Source organism: Camellia sinensis, chromosome 8, assembly GCF_055761805.1.
Source record: "Camellia sinensis isolate YWXY chromosome 8, ASM5576180v1, whole genome shotgun sequence".
In the NCBI taxonomy this organism is placed as follows: domain Eukaryota; kingdom Viridiplantae; phylum Streptophyta; class Magnoliopsida; order Ericales; family Theaceae; genus Camellia; species Camellia sinensis.
Genome location: NC_138968.1, coordinates 80,440,759 through 80,466,537, shown reverse-complemented (window position 1 = coordinate 80,466,537; position 25,779 = coordinate 80,440,759). Strand labels below are relative to the sequence as shown.

The window sequence follows — 25,779 nt, the reverse complement described above, 5'->3', positions numbered from 1 at the left end:
TGACGTCATCCACACCCTGCTGACATCATCTATGGCCCTTTTCTTTACTTTGCTTATTTTTGGTGATTTCGCCCATTTCCTGGCTATTTTCGATGTTTTGGATTCACTGGTGCACTCTGTTTTATCCAGTTCTACTCCGCCATCACTAGTTCTCCTTTGTGATTCATTATTTAATCACCTCATGGCTCGTTCAGATAGTTATCCTTAGCACGGTCGCTATTTTGGAGCTTCCACAATATACAGCCGAGATTAGTCTTCAGTACATTTTGCATCTACTACAGTTGCCTCTAGTTCTTCATCCGTTGTTGCCCCATCACTACCCTACATTCTTCAGGACATTAAAACTATTGTCAAAAAGGTTATTTCTACCCCTGGTACACCCTCTACTCACCTCTCAGTTACTCTAAGTACCTTTTCTTAGTATTTTGATTCCGCATGTTGCAACCATATTACCTCTAATCCTACACTGTTTTCTTCCACTACATGTCCTTGTAATTTACCTAGCATTCATACTGCTGATGGTTCTCAAATGCATGTTAATCGTGTCGGTCATATTTCTACCTTTAATGTCTCTTTCCCTCACACTTATCTAATCTCTAATCTTACCCTTAATCTTATCTCTATTGGTCAACTCTGTGATCTTGGCCTCACCGTTCTATTTTCTCCAACTGGTTGTGTTATGCAGGATTCGAAGACGGGACAAACCCTTGGGATAGGTCGTCGACATGGATGTCTATACGAGCTCATCTACCTTCGCATTCCCTCATCTAGTCCTTCCAATGTTGAGACTACTGCTTCTACTACTATTAGTTCTTCTCTTGCTTTATGGCATTCTCAGTTAGGCCATGTGCCTTTTGGTCGTTTACGCTCTCTCGTTTCAAGTGGTCAGTTAGGTGATCTTCCAAATGATAAAGTAGATTGTCTATCTTGTAAACTTGAAAACAGTCTGTCTTGCCATTTACTGCTAGTACCTTTATGTCTCATGCACCTTTTGATCTCATATACTCTAATGTTTGGGGGCCTTCACTTAATACCACTATAGGGGGATCTAAATACTTTGTTATATTTGTCGATGATTTCACTCGTTTTACTTGGTTATTTCTTATGAAATCTCGCTCTGAGTTATACCAAATATACTATGATTTTTCTTACATGGTCAAAACTCAATTTTCCTCTACTATCAAAATTTTTCATGCTGATAATGCTCAGGAATACAAAGAAACTCATTTTTTGAAATTTCTTCATCAAAATGGTACACTTTATGTTAGAATGGTTGAAAGAAAAGGAAAACTGTATATTTATGTATATTTAATTAATTGAATACAATAGGAGAGCCTGTATTTATAGGCTGAACACAAACTTAGATAAGTACGGAAGGAGATAGAAATAGAGGTATATCTAAATCTAATATATATATTAACAGTGATAAAGATTGAATGAGTATATTGTGAAATTCATACATAAAATAAATCTCAATCACACATTGATATTTTTGAATAATTTTTTAATAAAATGTCTAGATTTTCAGGATTACTTTTTTATTTTTATTTTTTATCCTCATTGCTTTTCCCTCAAGTTCACATACATGTTGTGATAATTGCATTCTAGAAATGAATCTTAATGTTTAAACTAATAAAAATAAAGTTTGAATACCACATGTAATCATATACATATAAAAAATTTATACAAAATTTTTGTATACAATGATATAAATAAATATGGACATTTTACTTTTAAATAAAACCCCTATATAGATGAATTTTTTTTCATAATAATAATATTGTTATATTATTATTGTGATATTTTTTATGTGAAATATTTTTTGTATGACTACAATTTTACTGAAGATTTTTTTTATATAAAATAATTGTACATAATTTATAAAAATATGTATAACAAAGAATATATAATTAATTTAAATTTTATTAGTCAATAATGCTCCTAGATACTTATTAATCAAACATCTTTTCTAATATAATTATGTAGAAATTTCAAATATATCATGTAATAATTGTAAGGGCTTAATTTTTTTAAGTTGGACATCTAACTTAGTGTGTCGACAAATATAATTTCAAAATTTTCAGTAATAATTATTTATTTTTTTAATATAAATATGATTCAAATATATAGTTACTAATGTCTAAACTAAATTTTTTATGTAAATATTTTATTTAAGAAATTTTAAAAAAAGAACAATAAGAAAATAGACCCACTAAATTTAACCCATTTTCTCAAATTAACTCCAATGGAACAGAATCCAAACCTTAATTGTAAACAAGGCATCTTGAATTCCGACAAGCAATTACACCCCAAAATAAAAGCAATTCATCTATAATCGTAACCATATTAATTGAGGTGGACTAAGGATTGTTTGGAAAGATTTAAACAAGTGTATTTTTTAATTTTTTTTATTATAAAAAGATGTATAAAAAAATAAAAAAAATGATATGATTTAAAAAGATAAACAAATAAATAAATACAGTTTTGTAGTGTACCCCCAAATAACCCATTAATTGGGGGTCAAGGATAGAGTCCACTTTTGTTTTTGGGCAAGTTTCTTTTTAATTTGGGATCGGATTGGAGAGTACTTTTGAACTCGTAGGGGACCACCACGGTCTTGTTTCAATGATATGAACCCTTAATATGTAGAGTTTATTGGGTACTTTTTCTTTATAAAAAATCATATTGATCGGATATCGATAACTACTTGATCAAATTAGATTTATGTCAACGGTAAATATAATTTTCAAAATAAATTGTTGACAAAAATTTCATCCGATCAAGTAGCTATCGATATCCGATCAACGTGATTTTTTTACAGAAATAAAGTACTCGACGAGCTGTACACATCAAATAGTTATCGAAACGGGACTCATGATAAGTCCTACATGCTTAACAGTACTGTCCAATTTATAAAGTGAATTAGAGACAAACGTAACCCTTTGTTGTTATAGAGCACACAGGAGGAGCTGATGTCGATCGTGGGTCAAGGTTCAAAAATGTTAGAGATTTTAAATTTTTTATCAAATATTTACATAATTATAAACCTCACATTCATGTGAGTGCTCTGTAAAAATTTAATAGAAAATTTTGGTAGGTTGATTTAGTTTTAGAATCATAATTTGAAAATGAAGTTTATTTTTGAGTTTGTGAGTTGTTAAATCATGATTTGAAAGGTAAATTTGTTTGGTTATGAGTTTTGAAAAAAAAAATTAATTGAGTTTTGAATTTTTGAAATGAGTTTTAAAATAAGAAAAGTTGTTTGGTTATGAGTTTGGAAAAGAGTTTTCAAAACTTATAACTCATAACCAAACTCTTTTTAAAATTTAATTAAAAAAACGATTATTGAAAAAAATAATAATTTTTTTATTTAAAAAATTAAAAAGATTCCGAAAATATATTATTTTTTGTTAAAAAAAATATTCAGCTAGTACTTCAAAATTACTTTTGATTGTATATTTGGTTGAAATTTTTTTTTTAATTGTTTTGTTTAAAAACGGTCTAATAAAAAAATAATTTCTATATTTAAAAATGTCAAAAACAAATATAATTTTTTTGTTTTCAAATAACGTGTTGCAATTGCAAAAAAAAAAAAAAATAATAATAATAAAAAAGTACTATTTTAGTCAACCGGCCAGATGACTAGCCGAATGTCCCGGGAGATATTCGGGCGGACGGCCGGATAGATTCAATCCGCAAATTTAAAATTTAAAAACTCTACCCAAACAAACATGTATTGGAATGTATATTCAAATGTGGTCTTCGAATTAATTTTTAAAAACTTAAATCAAACATAACATTCAAATATAAGGATAGAAACTTAAACTAAACAGAGCCTATCTCTAGCACTGGTAGTTGGGAGAGATAGATCAAGGGAAAAAAAAATAAATGTGTCTAGGGAGTATATCTGTGTACACAAACCAAATATAAAATGATACACGACCCTTTCATAAGGAATATGCCCCACATATGTGAGACCGATCCATTCTTTATGAGAGAGTTATATCCCGTTTTATATTTAACTTCTATATTCTTAACCTTATTGGTCTGTTAGTAGGAATGGCAACGGGGCGGGGCGGGGCCGGGGATCACACTCCCCGTCCCCGATCCCCGATGGTAGGAATTTCCCCGTCCCCGGTCCCGATCCCCGACGGGGAGTCTCTCACCACCCCCACCCCCGTCCCCTAACGGGGATCGGGTTTCCCCGACCCCGTAAATTCCCCGACCAAAATTAAAAAAAAAAAAATGCAACAACAATTTGAGCTCAAATAAAATACAACAACAACAACAATCATCTTCAGATCTGTCAACAAAAATAAAATACAACAACAATTTGAGCTCAGATCTGTCAACAAACACATTCAGATCTCTTCAACATATATCTAACATATATATCAACAACAACAACAATCATATCTCTTCATCATCATCAACAGAACTCGGAGCTATACTCAACAGATCTGAGCTCAAATATTTATTCAACACTAGATTTAACATATATAGAACAGATCGAAACAGATCTGAATTAAAAAAAAAAAAAAAATTAGGTGAGTGAGATGGAGGGAAGACGACTGAGGTTGAGGTTGAGCCTCACCGCCGATGCCGTGAGAGGAGGAACAACGGCTGAGGTTGAGGTTAAGCCTCGCCGCCGATGCCGTGAGAGGATGGGCGACGGCGATCGACGGTGATGAGATGAGGGAGCTCCCCGCCATGAGACCACCTGCGTAGAGAGAGGGAGAGAGAGGCTGAGGTTGAGCCTCGTGACGTGAGACCACCTGCGTATGAAGAGAGAGAGAGAGAGAGAGAGAGAGAGAGAGAGAGAGGCTGAAGTTTGAGTGATGAAATGAAATGAAATGAATTAGGTGAGAGGAGAGAGACAGACTAACATATATATATATATATATGGTGAATATTTCGGGGAATATGCGGGGATTTATACGGGGAAATTCGGGGCGGGGCCGGGGTAACCTATCCCCGTCCCCGGCCCGAAAATGATCGGGGATTCAATTTTCAATACCATCACCGGCCCGTGGGGAGTTTTTTTCGGGGAAAAACCGTCCCATTCGGGGTCGGGGGTCGGGTCCCCGTCGGGCCGGTTTCAAATTGTCATCCCTATCTGTTAGCATGATAAGTCTAAAGTTGAAGACTATGTAATTCGGTAGAGAATGTAAACACTTTGGCTGTAAACGGTCGTTCTGATTTGTTTGTCACCACTGGTTTATTTATTTTAATGATTTTTTTTTGGGTACTTTTTAAACTTGTCTAGAAGATTTAAAATTTTTTTTTAAAAGATATTTTTTGGAAAAATGTCCATGACAAACTTAAAAATTAAAAAGTTTGGCTTAAAATTGAAAAAAAAAATATAAAAAATCACCAAATACAAAAATAAACATTTTAATACAAAAATAAATTAAAAATGTAAGTTAACTTATAATTTACAGTTAAAAGAAAGAAATTAGGTTTTGTTTGAGAATTAATTATTTTAATTATTTTATAACTTTTTACGAGAAGACGTGTAAAGAATAAAGAAAATAATGTGATACCTCATAGTGACTTTTTGACCATATTAAAAACTTAACTCTTCAAATGGGTACTGGCTAGCCACTCTTTTGTGTCATTTTTTTTTTCTTATATCTTTTGATATTAACTTTGCAATATCCTTTACGCGACTGTCTGCTGATGAGATTTACGCTTTGCTTAGTTGGGAAGAAAATATTTTCTTCACATTTTTTGATATTTGGTGCAACAAAAAATGAAAGTTAACAAAAAATATTTTTTATGACCATCAAAAAATAAGTCTACTTTGGCGAAAAAAAATTTTCACACTAAAATTTTATTAATGTCACACGCTACCACTATTACCATTTCCACAGTCACAAGCACCATCATTGTCATCACCGTCATTGACGTAATATTGGTGCATTAATTTTAAGAACACAACTAAATATAGAAAATACTCTCTATGATTTTTTTTTCCCACAGAAATAAATAGAGTTTTAGAATGAGTTTTATGTCAGGATGATCCATTCGGTTCAACTTAATTTTAAAATAAATTGTGATTGATATTTTATCTTGTATAATCACATTAAACTAAGTTTTTAAGTTTGTTTATTAACCGAATTTGAATACAATCTTTTGTAGCTCAACTACGCCTTACTTTAGCTCAATTGTTACAATTACATATAAATTATGCTAGCAGTTGACTCGTACTATGTACAAGATAAAATAATTTAGTGCTTAAAATGTATAAATAATTTAATACAATATATTTATTGATTTTATAAAACTTATCAAGGAAAAAAAAAAAAGCTTATTATCTACTAACATCTACTTTTTCTACACAATCACTCAAAAAATATTTAAATTGTGTTTGCATTTGGAATTTGTAGAGAAAAAAAAAAATCGAAGAAGTGAACAAAATGAACTTTTATTTCATACACAAATCTATTTAAATTATCTTTTATACAAATCCAAAAGTTTATACAAGATGATTTTAAAAAAAAAAATAAAAAAAGCAATTGCTTTTGTACAAATTCAAAATTTAAAGGACAATTGATTTCTTTGTAGAATCCATATCAATGAGTGTAACATGAATTCTAAAGAATTGGATATTTTGATGAAGATATTGAAGTTGTATAGTAGTTTCAACTTTTAATGAAATGTTTCAATTTTAAATCTAGCTTAGTTTGGTTATATAGATAATACCGGAAAGTGAAAAAGAGAATAATTATTTTTTATGTATTTTCGTTGGATAGAGACCTCTCGAAAATAATAGAAACTCTGTGTTTGGTTAGGTGTTCCAAACACATTTTCACCCACTCATTTGAGTGTGATATTTGTTTTGAGTTTTCAAATTATAATTCCACATTCACTTTTGAAAACACATTTTCAGGAGGAAAAATTTGTCTAACTCAGTCGTCCTCCAGAACGTCCGGCCAGTTGACTGAAACAATGTTCATTTTTTTTTCACCTGTTATTTTTATATTGTAAATAAAGAATATTTTTGATTTTTTTTAAAATTTTTATATGAGTTTTGATAGAATTTTGGATAATGTATTTGGTTATGAGTTGTAAATTTTTTATTCAAATAATTTTTCTAATTTCAAAAACTTAAAACTCTCTCCAAAACTCTTTTCAAAACTCATAACCAAACAAATTTTTCACACTTAAATCATAATTCTAAAACTCACAAACTCAAAATACAACTCTATTATCAAATTATATTTAGAAAACTCTACCAAACGCTACCTAAAATTTCTTGCACAACTCAAATTAACTTATTATTTAGGCTAATAATTTCTTGCAAAATATAAAGAGAAATAAATTTTTTTTCCCATATTTCTCTCCACAACTCCCTGTTATGCATTGATTATATTTTTTTTTCCCTCATTATTCTCTTACAAAACTTTTCATCTATTTAAATGCATAGGAAATAAATTTTTATTTCATTCTCCTTTCTTTTACTTCACTTTTTATCATTTTCATTTCCTATCATCCCTTTCTTTCTAAACAAACAGAGCTTATTTCTAATAATAGGTGTTCTTAAGCCAATAGTTTTAAATTATTTAAAATTTTGGCCAAAATTTATGATTAAATTGTAACAAATATTTTAACCAGATAGGGTCTCGCTTTGCCCCAGTCTGCCATTGGACAGGACCGTGCTATTGGGCCCGTGGGGGCCCACCACTGGTCCCGTTTTGAAAATCTGAATCGTTCAATGTGTAGAACTCGTCGAGTACTATATGACTGTGAAAAATCACGTTGATCGGATATCGATAGCTACGTGATCAAATCACTTTTGTATAAAAAAAATGGATGGTGAATAAATTAACAGTTGATAAAAAAACTGTTTGATCACATAGCTATCGATATCCGATCAATGTGATTTTGTGTAAACTATAGTGCTCGACGAGTTCTACACATTAAACGGTTCAGATTTTCAAAACGGGATCCGTAGTGAGCTCCCACGAGCCCAACAGTATGGTCTAATATGATGACGAACTGGACCAAAACTAGGTCCTTTTTAATAATAATATAAATCATGATGTCATATCAATTATTAATGTGTAATGTGACTCCAAACTAATATATGTTTAATTATTTATGGTACATTGATAAAGGAGCAAAGGAATTAGACAATAGATTTTTTAACTAATTAAAAATTGAATTTTTTAATTTGAAATTTTGATGCTTTCAAAAGCTCATTGATTAAAATTTTTCAAAAAATCAACAAATTTAGTTTAACTTTGGAGCTTCTAGAACTCTTCTTCTTAGAGATTTCTGTGCATATCTTATAATTTTAGTTTGGATAAATTCTATAAATAGTTCTTATAGTTTATATGATGTGTCAATTTGGTTCCTGTTATTTTAATTTGCTTGATTTTGTCAATTGATTTAACAGATTGTGTCATTTTACTCCAATAAATAACGGTTGTTAAGTTTGGTGGACGGAAAGTCAAACTATGTGTCAATTTGGTTCCTGTAGTTTATACAATGTGTCAATTTGGTTCCTGTCAAAATCGAGCAAATTAAAATAATAGGGATCAAATTGACACATTGTATAAACTACAGGGACTAAATTGATACATCGTGTAGACTTTCCATCCACCAAACTTAACAACCGTTATTTATTGGACAAAAATGACACAATCCGTTAAATTAAGGTTAGAATTGAGTAAATTGAAGTAACATGGATCAAATTGACATATCGTGTAAATTACAGGAACCATTTGCATAATTTACTTTCTTAGTTTTTATTTAATTAAAGAATATACAAATACAATCATAATTGAACAAAACTCAAAACTTTTTTTACCAATAACCAAATAAATGTTTAAATTTAAAGATAGATACAAATAAAAGATTAAAAAAATATCAAGTTCATGCACATGAAGAAGCAATTTTGCACATTAATTCAAATTCTTGCATTTTTTTTTTTAAAATACCTTTTCCATTTGGTTCTTCTTCTTCTTCGTCTTCTTCCCTTTTCTTACTTTTTACATAAGCCTCAACTTCAACTTCTTGCGATGATAACTACAACACTGCCATTGCGCTTTTTTTTTGGGTCCGAAATCTTTGAAAAAGAAAACACTATGAAAATGGAGAAATAATTGAATGATCTTTAAAAAGTGATTCAATATTAATACAAAATAAAAAAATAAAACACAATTGAAAAATGTCAGAGAGGAAAAAAAATCAACTTTTAACTTATTTATGAATTAATTAATGAAAACAAAACTAAAAGACAATATAACCTTTAAAATTTTAGTGACATACCATTTCATAAGTAAATTGTACATGAATAGGTTTTGAGTTTAGGTTTGTTTAAAAAAATATAGAGAAGTATTTATATTGTTGCAACAGAGAGTGTGCACAAGGGTTGTGAGTGTTTTTTTTTTTTTTTTTTTCCCTCACTTTTTTTAGTTTCATTTTGGTGAGAACAATACAACTATTTATGGAAAAGGAAGAAGACCGTGAGAGAAGATTTTTCAAAATAGATATAAGAATAACGATATGAGATTTTTACCATTTTATTTTTTTTTCATTTATCTCTTAGTTATTATTGTTATTTTTTTAAGTTTTTTTAGCAAAGAGATAAGGATTATTTTTTGCCCCCCTCTCTCTCTTCCCTTTTCTTTTTATCTCTTGATTATTATTATTATTATTATTATTATTATTTTGTAAGTTTGTTTTAGAAAGAGATAACGGATAACTACGTGGGATTTTATCATTTTAATTTTTGCTTTTTCTTTTTATCTCTCGGTTATATTTTTTTCCTTTTATTTAATTTTATTTAGCAGAGGGAAAAATGTAGAATGATTGCTTTTATTATATTAAAAAATTAAAAATGAGGTAGAGAGACTCCAAGAAGTGCCACGTAGAAGAGAGAACCTCTGAGATATTAATATTAGAGTTTTGTAGAATTTTAAGAACACACTACATTTACTTATAAATAGATAGACAGATAGATAGATATTAGTGTAATGTCTACTATACTAGTAGTATGTGACATAATTAATTTTTTAATAGTAAAAGGATAATTCAATAGTTTTTAATATACAAAGTTCTTTAAAATAGATTTCTCATACCACAAGGACACAAAATTCAACATTTGAACTATCTCAGTATATATTGATCTACAATGCTCCTTACCATCTGTGTGGGTAAAAATCTGACCACACTGCCCGTTTAGTGATCAGTTGGAGAGCACAGGCAGAATAGATCTTTAGCAACCTGTAACAGAAAAAGCTCCGACGGTGGTTCTTCCACCCGGGGGCACTCCGACGATCAAGTCAGGATATCTCTCAAAGATAATCAAGTGCTAAACTGAATACTCAAAACATAAATTACATACCTTAGACCCACGGGGGTGCCTCTCTTTTATAATATACTCAATCCAAGTCCCACTAGAAGTATGACTTCTATGAACTCCAATTTACTGCTTACTCTGGACTCTATAAGAGATAAAGATAAAACTCCCTAAGAGCTTTATCCTTATCTTGGTTAAGTCCTCTCTTTGCCTTAGGACTCTTGTCCCTTATCTGCTTATCTCGGATTCCGATATCTTCGGGGATAACCTCGGCAACTCCGAGATCATCTCGGCTTTAACTACCAGGACACGTGGCACCTCGGCTGACACGTCGGCGTCACCATGCCACGTGTTGGTATTCAGAAAATACATCCCCACAACTGCCCCCTAGGTTCTATTACCTCGGCATTCTGAGGTGATGGAACCTATTCCGATATTTTGCCACTTCTTTTCTGAGTAATGGTTCAAAAACTGTTTAGCCGAGATAATCCTCTTCCAGCCGACGTGTTCTCTTCGGAGAACAAGGTTTCGATCGTACTTTTCCACGCGCATGAGCTGTCATGCATTTCTAACCGTTCCTTTTCACGTGTTTTGTTTTCATTGGAGCGTATCTGTGACGCGCCTGAAAGCTGTCTGCCATTTGTCTGTGCCGTCTGACGCCTGCGTTGCTCTAGGCGTAATAATTGCCCTAATTTTGCCGCCGTTTCAAATTTTTGACAAAACTCTTTTTTGCCTCTACTTTTCCTTCACTTTTTCATTCTGTCTTCTTGCTCTTTTTCTCTCTGAAAGCTCTTTCTTCTTCGAATCCGCCATTGCTTCGATCTCTCTTCTCGAACTGCTCTTAATCCCTCATTCTTGCGAAGCCTTCTTTGCTGTTGCAACCGGTTTCTGGGTTCGGCTAACATTGCCTCGGCTTCATTTGTCCTGGTAAGACCCTTTCCTTTAATTCTTCTATTCTCTTTATATGCTTTTGTCTGCCTGTTGCCATTACTGATCTTGTTTGAAGCCTTGGATTTATTTGTACCTCGATTTGTGGCTACACCTTGAACTTCTATACTTTTTCACCATTCTTCTTGCCACTGTTCTTGATTTTTTTTTTTAACTTTTGTATCTCTATTGTTTCTGAGAGCTATACCTCTGTTCTTGAATCTGAAACTTCGTCTTTTTTTCTCTGTTTTGTATCTGCCCCAGATCTATGCCTTCGATCTTGACCTTTATAGTTCTTAGGTTTGGGTTTTGTGCGTAGAACCTTTAAATTAGGGAAAACTGAAACAAGCCCTATTAGTCCTTTCCTGGATCTTTGCCGAGGTTCTTGTAATCCTTCTCAAAAAACGCCCATCTTCTGAAATATATTTCTCTTAGCTTAAGCCGACATAATGGGTATGTGGAGGCATAGGGTAAATACCCCAACAAAACTAGAATACTTTAGGCAGGAATTCTCTATCCCAGCCGATGTTCATCTTAAACTAGCTGGGGATAATGATACCATCATGCCCACAGATCATACAATGCCTTTCCCTATAGTAGCTTTTACCGAATGTGGACTTCGGCTTCCACTTCATCCCCTCTTTCGTGAAGTTCCTTATTTCTACAAGCTAAACCCCATGCAACTTACTATCAACTCTTATAGGGTGATTAATGGTATTATAGCCTTAGCTAGGCAAGAGAACCTTAGAATTACCCTGGCCGACCTTCAATACTGCTATACCATGTGCCCTCTTGACTTGAAGGATAGGGGTTTCGTTTATTACCTTAAGCCGAGATCTACTCAGTACAAAATTGTAGCCGACCTCCCAGACTCCAACAAGGGGGCTGGAGATGATTTTCTCATTGCTTCTGGAAATTGGGAATTTGGCCCAGATGAAGATGTCCACCTCTACCCTCTTCCTCGAACAATTATATAGGGCAAGAGTAAGAGCCCTGAGTCAACACTTGTTTTTATTTAAGTTTTTAATATATATATTTTTTTTTGTTTCTGACGTCTGTTTCTTTGTCCTGCAGATCTTCGTCAGCCACCGAAAAATTTTCGTCAATCCTTCTTCCCAGGAATAGATCTGAAAACACTCCTTAACCTTCCAATCCATAAACGAAAAGCCCCACTGTTACTAAACTTCATCCCTACATACAAATCCACTTTACCCGACGTCCCAAGAAAAAGGAAGAAGAGTCTTTCTCCACCCACAGCCACAACCTTAACTGCTTCTACATCCCGAACAGATCAAGAGTCCACATCTGACCCAGCCGATCTTCCATCAACTTCGGCCCCCTACTTAATACCAATTCCTGAACGTAAACGTCGACGAAGGCTTGTAAAGACTGCCGAGATTGTTCGTCCAAGGCCTGTCGTTCAAGACCTTCTCGCCGATCTTCCAACTGACGCCGAAGCCGCACCAACGCAATCAATGCTCCCACCCAAACCAAAGAGAGTTAAAAAGGCTCAGCCTAAGGCCAAGGCTACAGATGCCGAAGCTGAGGATGCTGTGCCTATTTCAAAGCTGGCAGAAAGCAGAAAATCAACCTCTGTTTCCACCAAGAGGTCAGCTGAGGGTCAACCCTCAGGGTCTACACAATCAAAGAGGCCAAGGTCATCGTCCGCGACGACCTCGGCTTCAAAGAAGCCCGACGTCCCCTGGGCCCCTGATCTATCCCTGGAGGATAGGCCCATTATGGCTAGTGAAAGTGCTGACGACATTAACGTTGGTGTCGCCCTCAGCACTGCTCTTCTCTTTCCGAATGACTTGGAGCGAAATGCTAAGCTTAGTGAGTATGAGAATTACGCTTTCATGCTCCAACACTCCGTCCAAGTAAGTATTTCTGTTTGTACTTGTGATTTTTTCTTCCGTTCTTTACTGAGAGTACTGTCTAACACTTCTGTTTTTTCTGCAGGCCATTCAGCATGCCCATTCATTTTCAATGCAATCTTTTGAAAATCGTCAAAGGTTGGTTGATATGAAAAGGGAAGCATCTTCCATGAAGAGAGAGATAAAGTCCCTTGAAGCAAAAATGAAAAAACTGGAGGATCAAGCCGAGGCTGCAACTAAAGTTCAAACTTTAGCTCTTGAGAAGGCCGAATCTGCTGAGGCCGTTAGAAAAGTTGCTGAGGCCGAGAAAAGAGAGGCTGAGGTTCAGAAGGCCCAAGCGGAGAAAGAACTCCAGCAAGCTCTGGCCACCAAAGAGACCGAAATCAAAGAGGCCGATGAAAAGGCCTACGCCCAAGGTATGGCCGACGTCGCAGAAGATTATAAGCTTCAAGTCAGGCAGGCATGCAACAGCGGATTTTCCCTAGGTTGGATGTCCCTGATAAAGAAGCTTGATCTCCCTGTTGACTCGCCCCTTCGGAATGCTGATGCCATCCCTTTGCCATTTCCTCCACCTCCACCTGAAGGTGGATCAGAATCTGATGCTGATGCTGAGGATGAAGATAAAGAGGTCAACGAAGAAGCCTTGGTGAGAAAGCCCAAGGATGCCGTCGAAGCCAAGTCCCCTCCTCCTGCAGAGCAGGTTATGGACTTAACTTTGGATGAGGAGGGTGATGAGGCCAATGAGGCAACCAAGGAAACTGCCACTGGGCATCTATCGTCCAATCTTCTCTTGATAGAAAGAAGTGTTGAGGAATCACTAGCAGAGATTGATGCCGAGATACAAGCGGATAAAGTGGCCGACGAGGTTCCACCAGAATCGTCCGAGGTCCCAGTCCCTGCAGTGGCTAACAGTGAAGAATCTTGAGAAAATTGTCTTTTGTACTTTTTCCTTCTTTTTCTGTACCTTGCACTTTTGTACTCGTTTAATTTTTGGACAATGCAAAACTTCTTCTTATGGCCGACGTGGTTTTTTCAATATGTAATTGCAACTGTTCTTTTCTATGGATGTTTTAATCTTGTGATGTTCTGTTGACTGGTTTCTGCATAGTCTTGTATTTAGAAGTTCTTTGCATGCTTCTTCATGTCGCTTCCTTTGTGCAATCTTCTCGGGGTTACATACCTCGGGTATAACTACAAAACTTTCACTTCGGCAAGATACTAACCTGCAAACTTTTCATGAATTTCAACAAGTAATGAACAATATACTTAGCTTTTACTTTAACCTGTAATTTTTTGTTTACCTCAGCGGGTGATCATATGTCGGCTTAACATAAACTTGTAAATTGCTACGAATTTCAACAAGTGTTAAGCATCTGCCCTAGGGTTTAAGCAACCCACATATTGCTATGAGAACTTAAGCAATAACCTCGGCTTATCTTCAATTTGTAAATTGCTACAAATTTCAACAAGTGAAGATAAGGGATCAGCTTAATTCCAACTTGTAAATTGCTACAAATTTCAACAAGTGAAGATAAGGAATCAGCTTAATTCCAACTTGTAAATTGCTACAAATTTCAACAAGTGAATTAAGGAATAATCTCGGCTTAACTTCAACTTGTAAATTGCTACAAATTTCAACAAGTGAAGATAAGGAATCAGCTTAATTCCAACTTGTAAATTGCTACGAATTTTAACAAGTGAATTAAGGAATAATCTCGGCTTAACTTCAACTTGTAAATTGCTACAAATTTCAACAAGTGAAGATAAGGAATCAGCTTAATTCCAACTTGTAAATTGTTACAAATTTCAACAAGTGAATTAAGGAATAATCTCGGCTTAACTTCAACTTGTAAATTGCTACAAATTTCAACAAGTGAAGATAAGGAATCAGCTTAATTCCAACTTGTAAATTGCTACAAATTTCAACAAGTGAAGATAAGGAATCAGCTTAATTCCAACTTGTAAATTGCTACAAATTTCAACAAGTGAATTAAGGAATAATCTCGGCTTAACTTTGCCTGAGTTTGACTTGGGTTTAATTATGTCTTCAATAAACATCAGTGCATAACTTTATCAATCATACATGTTGAAAGGATTCTGAAAAGACTTTATTGATGATATCGGCCAAACAATGGTGTATATCTAATGATAGAAAAATTTCAAATTACAAGTATTCCAAGGTCTGGGCAATGCTTTGCCCTCATTGTCCTCAAGCCGATAAGCTCCATTGCCTAATACTGAAGTAATTCTGTAGGGTCCTTCCCAGTTTGGGCCAAGCTTGCCCTCCCTGGGATCCTTCTTGTTCCCGACGACTTTTCTTAGGACTAGGTCGCCAACTTGAAAATCTCTTGGATTAACCTTCTTGTTGTAAGCTCTGGCAAGCTGTTGCTGGTATACTGCGAGCTGAATTGCAGCTTTCTCTCTTCGTTCTTCCAACAAATCCAGGTCTCGGGCTAAGAGTATGTCATTGGTGCCATTCTCTACTCCCTGGGTTCTGATCCCTGGGATGCCGATCTCCAATGGGATGACTGCTTCTGTGCCATAGGCCATGGCAAAGGGGGATTCTCCTGTTGATCTTCTCGGCGTAGTCCGATATGCCCAAAGTACGTTGGGCAGTTCGTCCACCCACTTTCCTTTTGCTGCCTGCAGCCTCTTCTTTATTCCATCCAGGATTACTTTGTTGGATGCCTCTGCTTGCCCATTGCTTTGAGGAAAACTTGGTGTTGAGAAATAATTCTTGATCTTGAATTTTGCACAAAAGTTTTTGATAAGTTTGCTGTCGAACTGTGTTCCGTTGTCGGCAACTATTGCTCTTGGAATCCCAAATCTGGTGATAATGTTTCTCCATATAAAATTCTTGACGTCCACATCTCAGATTTTGGCGAGAGGTTCTGCCTCTATCCATTTTGTAAAGTAGTCTGTTGCTACCAGTAAGTATTTTCTCTGCCCAGTTGCCTGGGGAAGTTGTCCGACCAGATCCATGCCCCATTGGGCAAACGGCCAAGGGCTGGATACTGGGTTCAGGTCGGCAGCTGGCTGATGTATCAAAGGTGCAAACCTTTGACATTGTTCACACTTCTTTACATAGGCTTTGGCATCCTTTTGCATGTAGGGCCACCAATACCCCTGGGTAATGGCCCTGTGGGCTAACGACCTGCCCCCAGCATGGCTTCCACAAATTCCTTCATGAATCTCGTAAAGAAAATCTTCTACCTGCAAGGGGTGTACGCACCTTAAAAGTGGTCCAGTGAAGGACCTCCTGTAGAGATGGCCTTCTGCTGTTAGACTGAATCTGGCCGATTTCAGTCTAATTTTATGTGCTTCTTTATGGTCTTCTGGAAGCTTCCCCTCTTTTAGGAATGCAATGATTGCATCCATCCAGCCTGGTCCTAAGCCCACGCACATTGCTTCTTGTTCGGTGCTCTGTTTTATCTATGCTCGGGGCCGACATGTAGTCGATCATAATTGTCCTTGTTTTTCCAGTTTGAATTGAACTGGCCAGGTTAGCTAACGCGTCGGCGTGGGTGTTGTCATCTCGGCTAACTTGGAGTAATCTGCAGTTCTGAAATAGGGCTGCCAGTCAGATGACTTCCTTTGCATATGCTGACATTCTTTCGTCTCTGGCTGCAAATTCTCCTGTTGACTGGTTAACAATGAGTTGTGAATCACAAAAAACAATTACCTCGTCTGCCTCCGCTGCTGTTGCTAGCTTTAGCCCTGCAATTAATGCTTCATATTCTGCTTCATTGTTGGAGGCTTTGAACCCCAGACGGATGGACTGTTCTACTATTTCTCCATTTGGAGATATCAGCAGTACTCCTGCCCCTGCTCCTTGGCGGTTTGAACTGCCGTCGACGAATAGTCTGAATGAATCCCCAATGTAGATGCTACAGGGTCTGAGCTTCTCCTTCTCTTGCTTTTTCGGCTGGGATTCCTTTTGCTTATTGGGACAACGCTCATCTTGGCTCGGCGGAGCCCGATGTGCGATGGCTTCAGGTGTGAGTTCTGCGACGAAGTCGGCCAACACTTGGCCCTTTATGGCTGTTCTCGGCCTAAATTCTAGGTCAAACTGGCCCAGTGTTACTGCCCATTTTGCTATCCTTCCTGTTAAGTCTCCTTGATGCAACAAGGACTTCAGTGGGTGCTCTGTTAGGACCACAATCTTGTGTGCCTGAAAGTAATGGCTCAATTTCTTTGAAGCCATTACCAGGGCTAGCATTAATTTTTCCAGTGGTAGGTATCTTGTTTCTGCGTCAGCTAAAGTCTTACTTACATAATAGACAGCCTTCTGCTCCCCTTTTTCCTCTCGGATTAGCACTGCACTGACTGCGTGTTCAGAGACTGCCAAGTACAAAAACAATTCCTCCCCTGGAACTGGGTTAGAAAGGACCGGGGTTGTGGTCAAGTACTTTTTTAGGTCGGCTAAGGCAGCTTCACATTCCTCTGTCCATAGGAAGTCTGTGGCTTTTTTCACCAGGTTAAAGAAGGGTCTGCACTTGTCTGAGCTTCTGTTGATGAATCTGTTTAGGGCTGCGGCCCTTCCAGTAAGCACTTGAACTTGCTTTGCCGATGTTGGACTCTGTAGTTCCAGGATGGCCTTGATTTGGTCTGGGCTGGCCTCAATGCCCTTTCTTGTTACCAGATATCCTAGAAATTTACCTGACCCAACTCCAAAGGCACACTTCGAGGCGTTGAGTCGGAGCCGATATTTTTTGAGTATGTCAAAGACCTCTTTTAGGTCTCCAAGATGACCTTTTGATTCCTTGGTCTTTACGACCATGTCATCGATGTAAACTTCTACTGTTTTGCCAATCAGGTGTCTAAACATTTTTGTCACTAACCTCTGATAGGTTGCTCCTGCGTTTTTCAGCCCAAAAGGCATTACCTTGTAACAGTATAGGCCTTTCGGGGTGATGAACGCGGTCTTCTCCTCATCTGGAGGGTACATAGCAATCTGGTGGTACCCTCTGTATGCATCTAAAAAACTCATCCTTTCATGTCCCGAAGTGGCGTCTACCAGTTGGTCGATTTTGGGTAGAGGAAAGCTGTCTTTGGGGCAAGCTTTGTTGAGGCTGGTAAAGTCTACGCAAACCCTCCACTTGCCATTCTTCTTTTTTACTACTACTGTGTTGGACAGCCATGTTGGGTACTGAACTTCTCGGATGGCCCTGGCTTCAAGGAGTCTGTCTACCTCTTCCTCTACTGCTTCGACGTGCATCAACGTCGGCCTTCTGGCTCGTTGAATCACAGGTTTTGCCGATCTGTCGACATTCAGACTGTGGCAAGTGACCTCAGGGTCAATGCCAGGCATTTCATAAGGTGTCCAGGCGAACACCTCTATGTTTGCCCTTAAAAATTCTTCCAGTTCTTTCTCTTCTTCTCTAGCTAAGCCTGAGCCGAGAAGAAAAAATCGTTCTTCGTCGCCCTCCTGGACGAGGATTTTCTTTAGCGCCTCTTCGCTTTTCTCGGCTGGTTCTTTGCCGACATCTTCCAAGACTTCTATGGTTCCATCTTCGATTTCGACTTTCCCTGGTTCTCGTATGCTGTAGGTGGTCTTCATTGCCGCCATGGAGCAATTTTTTGCCTGCAGTTGATCTCCTCTGATCTCTTCAATCCCATGCTCTGTTGGGAATCGAAGTAGTTGATGCAACGTTGAGGGAACTGCCCCCATTACATGCAACCACGGCCTTCCCAAGATGATGTTGTATGGTGAGGGTGTGTCAATTACCAGAAATTCCGTCTTGACCTTCTTAGTGCCGGCTTGTACTTCCAAGCTTGTTGCGCCCAGTGGCCACATCGGCGTTCCGTTAAAGCCGACCATCGGGCCGCTGGATTGTTCTAAGTCATCAGGGTGAAGGCCCAGCTCCTTGTAACATCTGACGTACATGATGTCACAAGAGCTGCCTTGATCTATTAAGATGCGTTTCACTTGGTATTCCCCAACCTGGAGGGATACTACCAAGGCATCATTATGCGGATGTTGGACCAATTCCAGGTCGGCTTCGGTAAAGGCTATGATCGGCCCTTGGCATTCTTCTGGCCGATGTCTTTTTTCCCCGATTTGGTAGACATGCTGTAAATGTCTTACCCTCTGGGTCTCCCCTCTGACTTCGTTTTCGTTGACCCTTGAATGGATCACATTAACCACCCTTGGTCCTCCTGCTTGTGGTAGTTGTGCTGGGGGTGGGGGTGCTGCTGGTGCTTGTGGCAGCCTTGCCTGTTCTTCCCTTGTTCTGGCCTCATCGACCAGATCCCTCAGAAGGCCTTGTCTTACCAGGTCTTCCAAGTGTGCTTTTAAGGCTCTGCAACCTTGAGTTGGATGCCCTTCTTCATTGTGGTAGGCACAACGTCTACCAACGTTCCTTCCCATGAATTCCCCCGGTGCTCTTGCCGGAGCCCTGAAATAAGGTTGATTTCGAATCTGATCTAAGACTTTATGGATTGGGATCCGGAATACCGTTGTTACCGCCTGTTTGTTTCTCAACTCTATTTCTTGTTTGGCCGGCCCATTGTTGACTCGGCCTCGCTTTGGCGAGCCGTTTCCCTTTTCTTGTTTCACCTCTTTGTTTCCCGATGTATCTTCTTCGGCCCTGGCGCATTTCTCAATTCTTGCCATGAGTTCTTCCATGCTTTTTGGCAATGTTTTTGCCAAAGACTTCCGTAGTGGGCAGTCATCTTTCAGGCCGTTCTTGAAAGACACGACTGCTACTTCCTGGTTGCATTCGGGTATTCGGTTGAACACCTCGTAGTACCTCTTCGCATAGGCCCTAAGGCCTTCTTCCTTGGTGATTCTTAGAGCCATCAAAGCATCAACCCTCAGGGGTTGCAGCTTGTTGGTCACGAACCTGGCCACAAACATCTCGGCCAAGCCTTCCCATGTCTTTATGCTTCCTTTTGGTAACTTATGGAACCAATCAGATGCAATTTCCCCAAAGGATGAGGGGAATACTTTGCAGAGCAACGGCTCGTTCCCGCTATATAATGCCATTGAATTTAGGTATAGCCCAACATGAAAGTTTAGATCTGACTTACCATCATAGATTTGAAACCTCGGCATACTGAATCTCTTGGGCGGTTCGAATTTGTCCAGTTCCACTGAGAAGGCTGTCTTCGGTTTTACTGGGGAGTTTACCTCGGCTTCTGCATTCTGCTGCCTCCTTTTGAGGTAGTCCCTTAGGTCTTCTTTGCTCCTCCCTGGAGCTCGGCTGTCTTTGGATTTTAGTCTTTTTGGTACACTGCTTTCGGCCTCGTGGTGGGTCCGTTTGGATCTTTCTTCATGGGTTGTGTCAAAGTGGAGTACTTGCCCCTGAACATGTCGATGTTCTTTGGGGTCTGGATTCTTCATGTGGTGCGTCCTTCGGGACTCTTCTTGCCTCGGTTTTTCCCGTCCGACTTCCCTAGAAGGCCGGTGAGAATGCCTTCCGCTCCTGGTATGCTGAGGGACCTCGGGGATTGTTTTTCTTCCACCCTTCTGGGTGTTGGTTGTTGGCATCGGCGTATCTTGCAGCGGGTATGGTGGCTGCATAACATTATTCTGCATCATGAAGTTGACGACTGACTGGAGGTCCGCCAACTTGTTCGCCAGTTCTTTTACTTCCTCATCCCTCCGTAGGCACCTGTCCCTCCATACCTGGAGGTTATCTTCATTGTAGTACTTTCCTTGGTTTGTCTTTTTTGACGTGTCGCCTTCTGGGGTGACGTCGTTCTCTCTGTGACCCTGGTCACGGGCTTCTGTATTGTGGTTGTCTCCTTCGATGTCAAGATCAATTGGTCTGCCACTCCCAGTGGGAGCGTCATCCCCAGTTTTTTCCTGTTGTCCGTTACTGGCCATCTATTCTTCCTTCGTTCCCATAGACGGCGCCAAATTGTGTGGGTAAAAATCTGACCACACTGCCCGTTTAGTGATCAGCTGGAGAGCACAGGCAGAATAGATGGCTTTAGCAACCTGTAACAGAAAAAGCTCCGGCGGTGGTTCTTCCACCCGGGGGCACTCCGACGATCAAGTCAGTATATCTCTCAAAGATAATCAAGTGCTAAACTGAATACTCAAAACATAAATTACATACCTTAGACCCACGGGGGTGCCTCTCTTTTATAATATACTCAATCCAAGTCCCACTAGAAGTATGACTTCTATGAACTCCAATTTACTGCTTACTCTGGACTCTATAAGAGATAAAGATAAAACTCCCTAAGAGCTTTATCCTTATCTTGGTTAAGTCCCCTCTTTGCCTTAGGACTCTTGTCCCTTATCTGCTTATCTCGGATTCCGATATCTTCGGGGATAACCTCGGCAACTCCGAGATCATCTCGGCTTTAACTACTAGGACACGTGGCACCTCGGCTGACATGTCGGCGTCACCATGCCACGTGTTGGTATTCAGAAAATACATCCCCACACCATCATTGTTGATGATGTGGTCCTTGTCTTTCGGCATTGTCACTGTTGATCTTCTTGTGAGCATATATAAACACAACATGACGTCATACAATCTTCATAATCAATGCAACGAATGAAGAGAAGGTTTTGTGTATGTATGTCTCTCCTATTTCACTCTTGTAAAATAGTTATCAAATCCCATTTTCTAATTAAATCAGATGAAGACATTTCATTTTATTTTATCTAATCAATTGAATTTAATTTTTTAAAATTATTTCATATGCATGTTACATATATATTTAGAAAAGTACGTTCATAATTTCATAATTTTTTGTGTAAGTTGAATTTATTTATGGAAAATGTTAAGAGCTATCATTAAACTTGATAAGTGTGTAAAATGTGTATAATATATCTGAAAAGTGTGTTAAAATTTGTGATCTCCCAGATCTTGGACTTGACTATTGTTGAATAGTAGATTGTGTGCTTGACTTTTGGCGTTTTGTTTATTGTATTGGGTCGTTGAGAATTCCTTTGTGCTCTTACTTAACTTCTCTTAACATTTTCGGGTTAAAAATTTTGAGTTTTGAGTATTGGAATTTGTTTCGGAGTATAAAATCAATTTTTAAGTTTTCTAGGGGAAACCACTCGAGCAGATTCACATTGGGATCTCTAGGTTTTCTGGGCAGAAAGGTGCTCGTGCGGATTATGGATTCCGCTTGAGTGGATTTTGTGAAAATTTTTGGATTTTTCTTTGGAGCAAACCACCCATGCAAAATTTGAACTGCTTGTGCGGATTTAGAATTCCGCTTGTACGGAATTTGAATCGCTCGTGTAGATTTTGGTGTGTCTTTCTCGAATTTTGTGAACTTTTCCTCAAAACTGATGTCAAAAACATTCTTGATACACTTTTTCACTTCTCTCTCTCTCTCTCTCTCTACTTATCTTTTCTCTTCATTCTCTCTACAAACACACCCAAATCTAACTTCTTTATAAGATTTAGCAAAAATCTTTAAGAATTTGAGAGTGCTTTTTATACCAAATCGAAGAGGGCGACGAGGGTTACGTTTATACCGATTGAATTGAGTTTTCATCAACGTTGAGTTTTAGGATTTTTATCCCCTTCATCTCCCAAGCTTGAGGTAGGGATATTCTTAGAGTTATATATATGTTTTTGCAAGTCTATGCTTGTTTGAAGTATTTTTTACATATTTGGATCATGATTTTGGGTTGATGAACCCCAAATGATATTCGAAGTAGATTTTCTCTATTTTTTCCCCAAAACTTTTAAGAGTGTGAGCTATGTTCTAAAGTGTGGGTGTTGTTTTGGAAAAAACTTTCAAAAATGGAGCAAAAACCTAGTTTGGTGGAAACCCTAAAAATTTGGGGGTTTTGGAAAAGATGTTGAGATGTTGTGAAATTTATGCTTGATAAATTGTTATGTGGATAAATGATGGAGGAAATTTTTATAATTGTATGAAATGAGGAAATTTCATGAGAAAAATGAGAATCGTTGATTTGGGAAGATTGAGGAATAGCTTATTGTTATTTGTCTTGGAAAGATCAATTTTAAAAATGACGATTAATATGCGGAGAAGGCATGAATGATGATATTGTTATATTATCTCTTGAAAAATGCATTTTGATGTTACATTGATAAGTGATGTGGAAATTTGATCACAATGGAGGATTGTGTCGCGGAATTGAAAATAGAACTATATTAATGCATTGTTACATTTTGCATTGCCAATCCATTTAATCATTATTGCAATTGATTTTGAATCTTGCATTAGAAAAATTATTGCTTTTGAGAAAGGAGTTGTTTTGTGAAATAAGATCATTTTGATTTGTTTTGCGGTAAATACGTTGGTAAGTCCGGATATGGGATGTAGTTGGTATTTGGTCAAGTTGGTTAGTGTGAACATGGTGAAAGACCGGAAACACGTGCGAAGGAGGTACCACGTGCCTTCTAGTTATCAACTGGTAAAGTGGTAATTGGTAGTACTTGATATGCCTACTTGCAAACATCAACTTAGGAATGACCTGGGTCGTATTTACCACCCCTTGAACTACATTGAAGTTATCGAATTATTATGTTTTCAAATTGCATTGAGCACAAGATTTTCAAAAGATAGAGATATATGTTTTGAACATGACATGGTATATGCATTCATCTTAGGAGACTGTATAAAATGTATATATTTTGTTAAGATCTTTCTACTAGGCTTTGTGTTCATCCTATAGGATTTTGTGTAGAAAAGGATGTGGTGACCTCACCAAGTGAAAGGTGTAGAATGTATTTTGAGAGCACAAGGCTCTTTTATTTTGTTGTAATCATTTTGACAAGTCAAGGGCTTTACATGCATGGGTTCAAAAACTATTTTTGTGTAACTAGGCTTAAGCCTTGGAATTTGTAGCCCTTGAGGGCATTGAATTGTACTTGACTTATTGTGCCACATGCTATAGATTCATATTCTAAGAATGTTAATATATAATCGCATGTGGAGTAATTTAATGTAAATCTCTAGAGTTCAATGAATACAAATGTTAGAGATTGGTGATGATGTTAAATGATGAGGCTTTATATTCGTTTACTTTAAGAAATGGAAGGTTTTAATTTAGGACAACAAGATATGTTGTTGGAAGATAGTGAGTCTTTTTGTGTTATTTCTTTGGGGCGTTTCAACTTGGTATTAGAGTTAGAGGGTTTGAATACTTAGAGCTCGCGAGAGGTGGTTGTTTTTCCATAATGGGTTCATTTCGCTAAATTAGGAGATGTTCCATGTTTTAGGCATGCTTATATGACTAGATGGGTATGTAATTGAACTTTTGGGATGTTGTTTGTGTCTATTAAATTTCTCGAGGTCTTAGAAGGACACTTGATCAATGCTCATTCTAATAAGAATTCTTGGTATTTCGTGGGACAAATTTCATTGTAAATGAGTAATCTGTATGTATTTACCTGATTAAGTGCTTATATGGAGTGAAACTAAGTGTTTACATAAAATAGGAATGTATACAATTGTTGTGATGAGACGTGTGAGATAAGTTGTGAGCATATATACGATTGTGTGCTAAATTGTTTACTCTTATCCTTAATTAGGATGTCAGGAAGAGGTCAGACACGTGGTGGTAGAGGCGAGAGGCATGGTAGGCCTTGCCGAGGTGTTCATAAAGTACCAGTCCATGAGGTTCCGGTGCAAGAAGAAGGGTTCGACCAAGCTAATATGGCCGAGCAAGTAGGCCAAGCTAATGTAGCTGAGCAAATAAGGCAAGTGGGAGTCGTAAAACAAGCAAGTCAAGCCACTATGGGCGCCCTAGCTCGAGAAATAACGGGGCTTTGAGAGAGTCGATGAACATCTTGAGGGCAAAAAACCAAGCCCGAGAGAATGCCGTTGAGACAAGGGTGGGTTTTCTTACTAGAGAGTTTCTATGGCCAAGTCGAATGAGTTTCACAGTGGCTCGGAGCCTAAGAAAGTAGACGAGTGGCTCAAGCAAACAATAAAGACTTGGCCTGGTTATCGAATGTAGGAAGAAATACCGTGGAGTTTGTTATTGAATAACTGGGGCCTGCTTGAAGTGTGGAAAGACGGGTCACTTATCGAGGGATTGTCCCCAGAAAGAGCGACATAATGCGAATAGAGCAACTGCAAGTTTAGCCGATTCAACTCCAGCTCCAGTAACAAAGACTATGGTAAAGCCTAACAACACGAGAGATTATGTCAAATAATGAAGAGTCTTTACTCTTATTCCTGGTGATGTTCAGAATACAGAGACTATGATCTCAACTACATTCTTTATCAATGGCCATCTTGCTCATGTGTTACTTGATTCGGGTTCTACTCATTCCTTTATTTCGAAAACATTTGCTCCTAATTTGAATAGACCTATGGAACCATTGAATTATGTGTTGTGTGTGTATTCACCATTTGGGGATTCAATGTTATGTGCTTCTGTTTATCTTGCATGTGAGATTTTACTTGGGGATATTCAATTGTGTGCTAATTTGATGCCACTTGATATGGATCATTTTGATATAATTTTGGGGATGGATTAGCTAACTAAGTATCATGCAACCATCGATTGTGTGTCTAAACAAGTTGTTTGGCTTTCGGGACAACATGAAGTTGCTTTTGCGAGGCATGGGGGACAATATCATTAGAAACATGCATAGCAATGCAAGTGAAAAGTGCGTAATAACGCGAGTGAAGTGTGCACGACAATGCAAGTAGAACGTGCGAAACAACGCATGTTGTAGATATGTGCGAAACAACGCATGTTATAGATATATA

At 37.6% G+C, this 25,779-nt stretch overlaps 1 protein-coding gene across 1 annotated transcript; it reads left to right on the top strand.

Annotated features, from left to right (window-relative positions):
* Positions 1-529: 529 nt before the first annotated feature.
* Positions 530-25,544, top strand: LOC145797857 (uncharacterized). Its single transcript, XM_082885287.1, has 4 exons — positions 530-913; positions 13,619-13,756; positions 25,068-25,166; positions 25,254-25,544. Exons 1-4 carry the CDS (start codon positions 530-532, stop codon positions 25,542-25,544), a joined length of 912 nt encoding a protein of 303 aa, XP_082741413.1.
* The last annotated feature ends 235 nt before the right edge of the window (positions 25,545-25,779 follow it).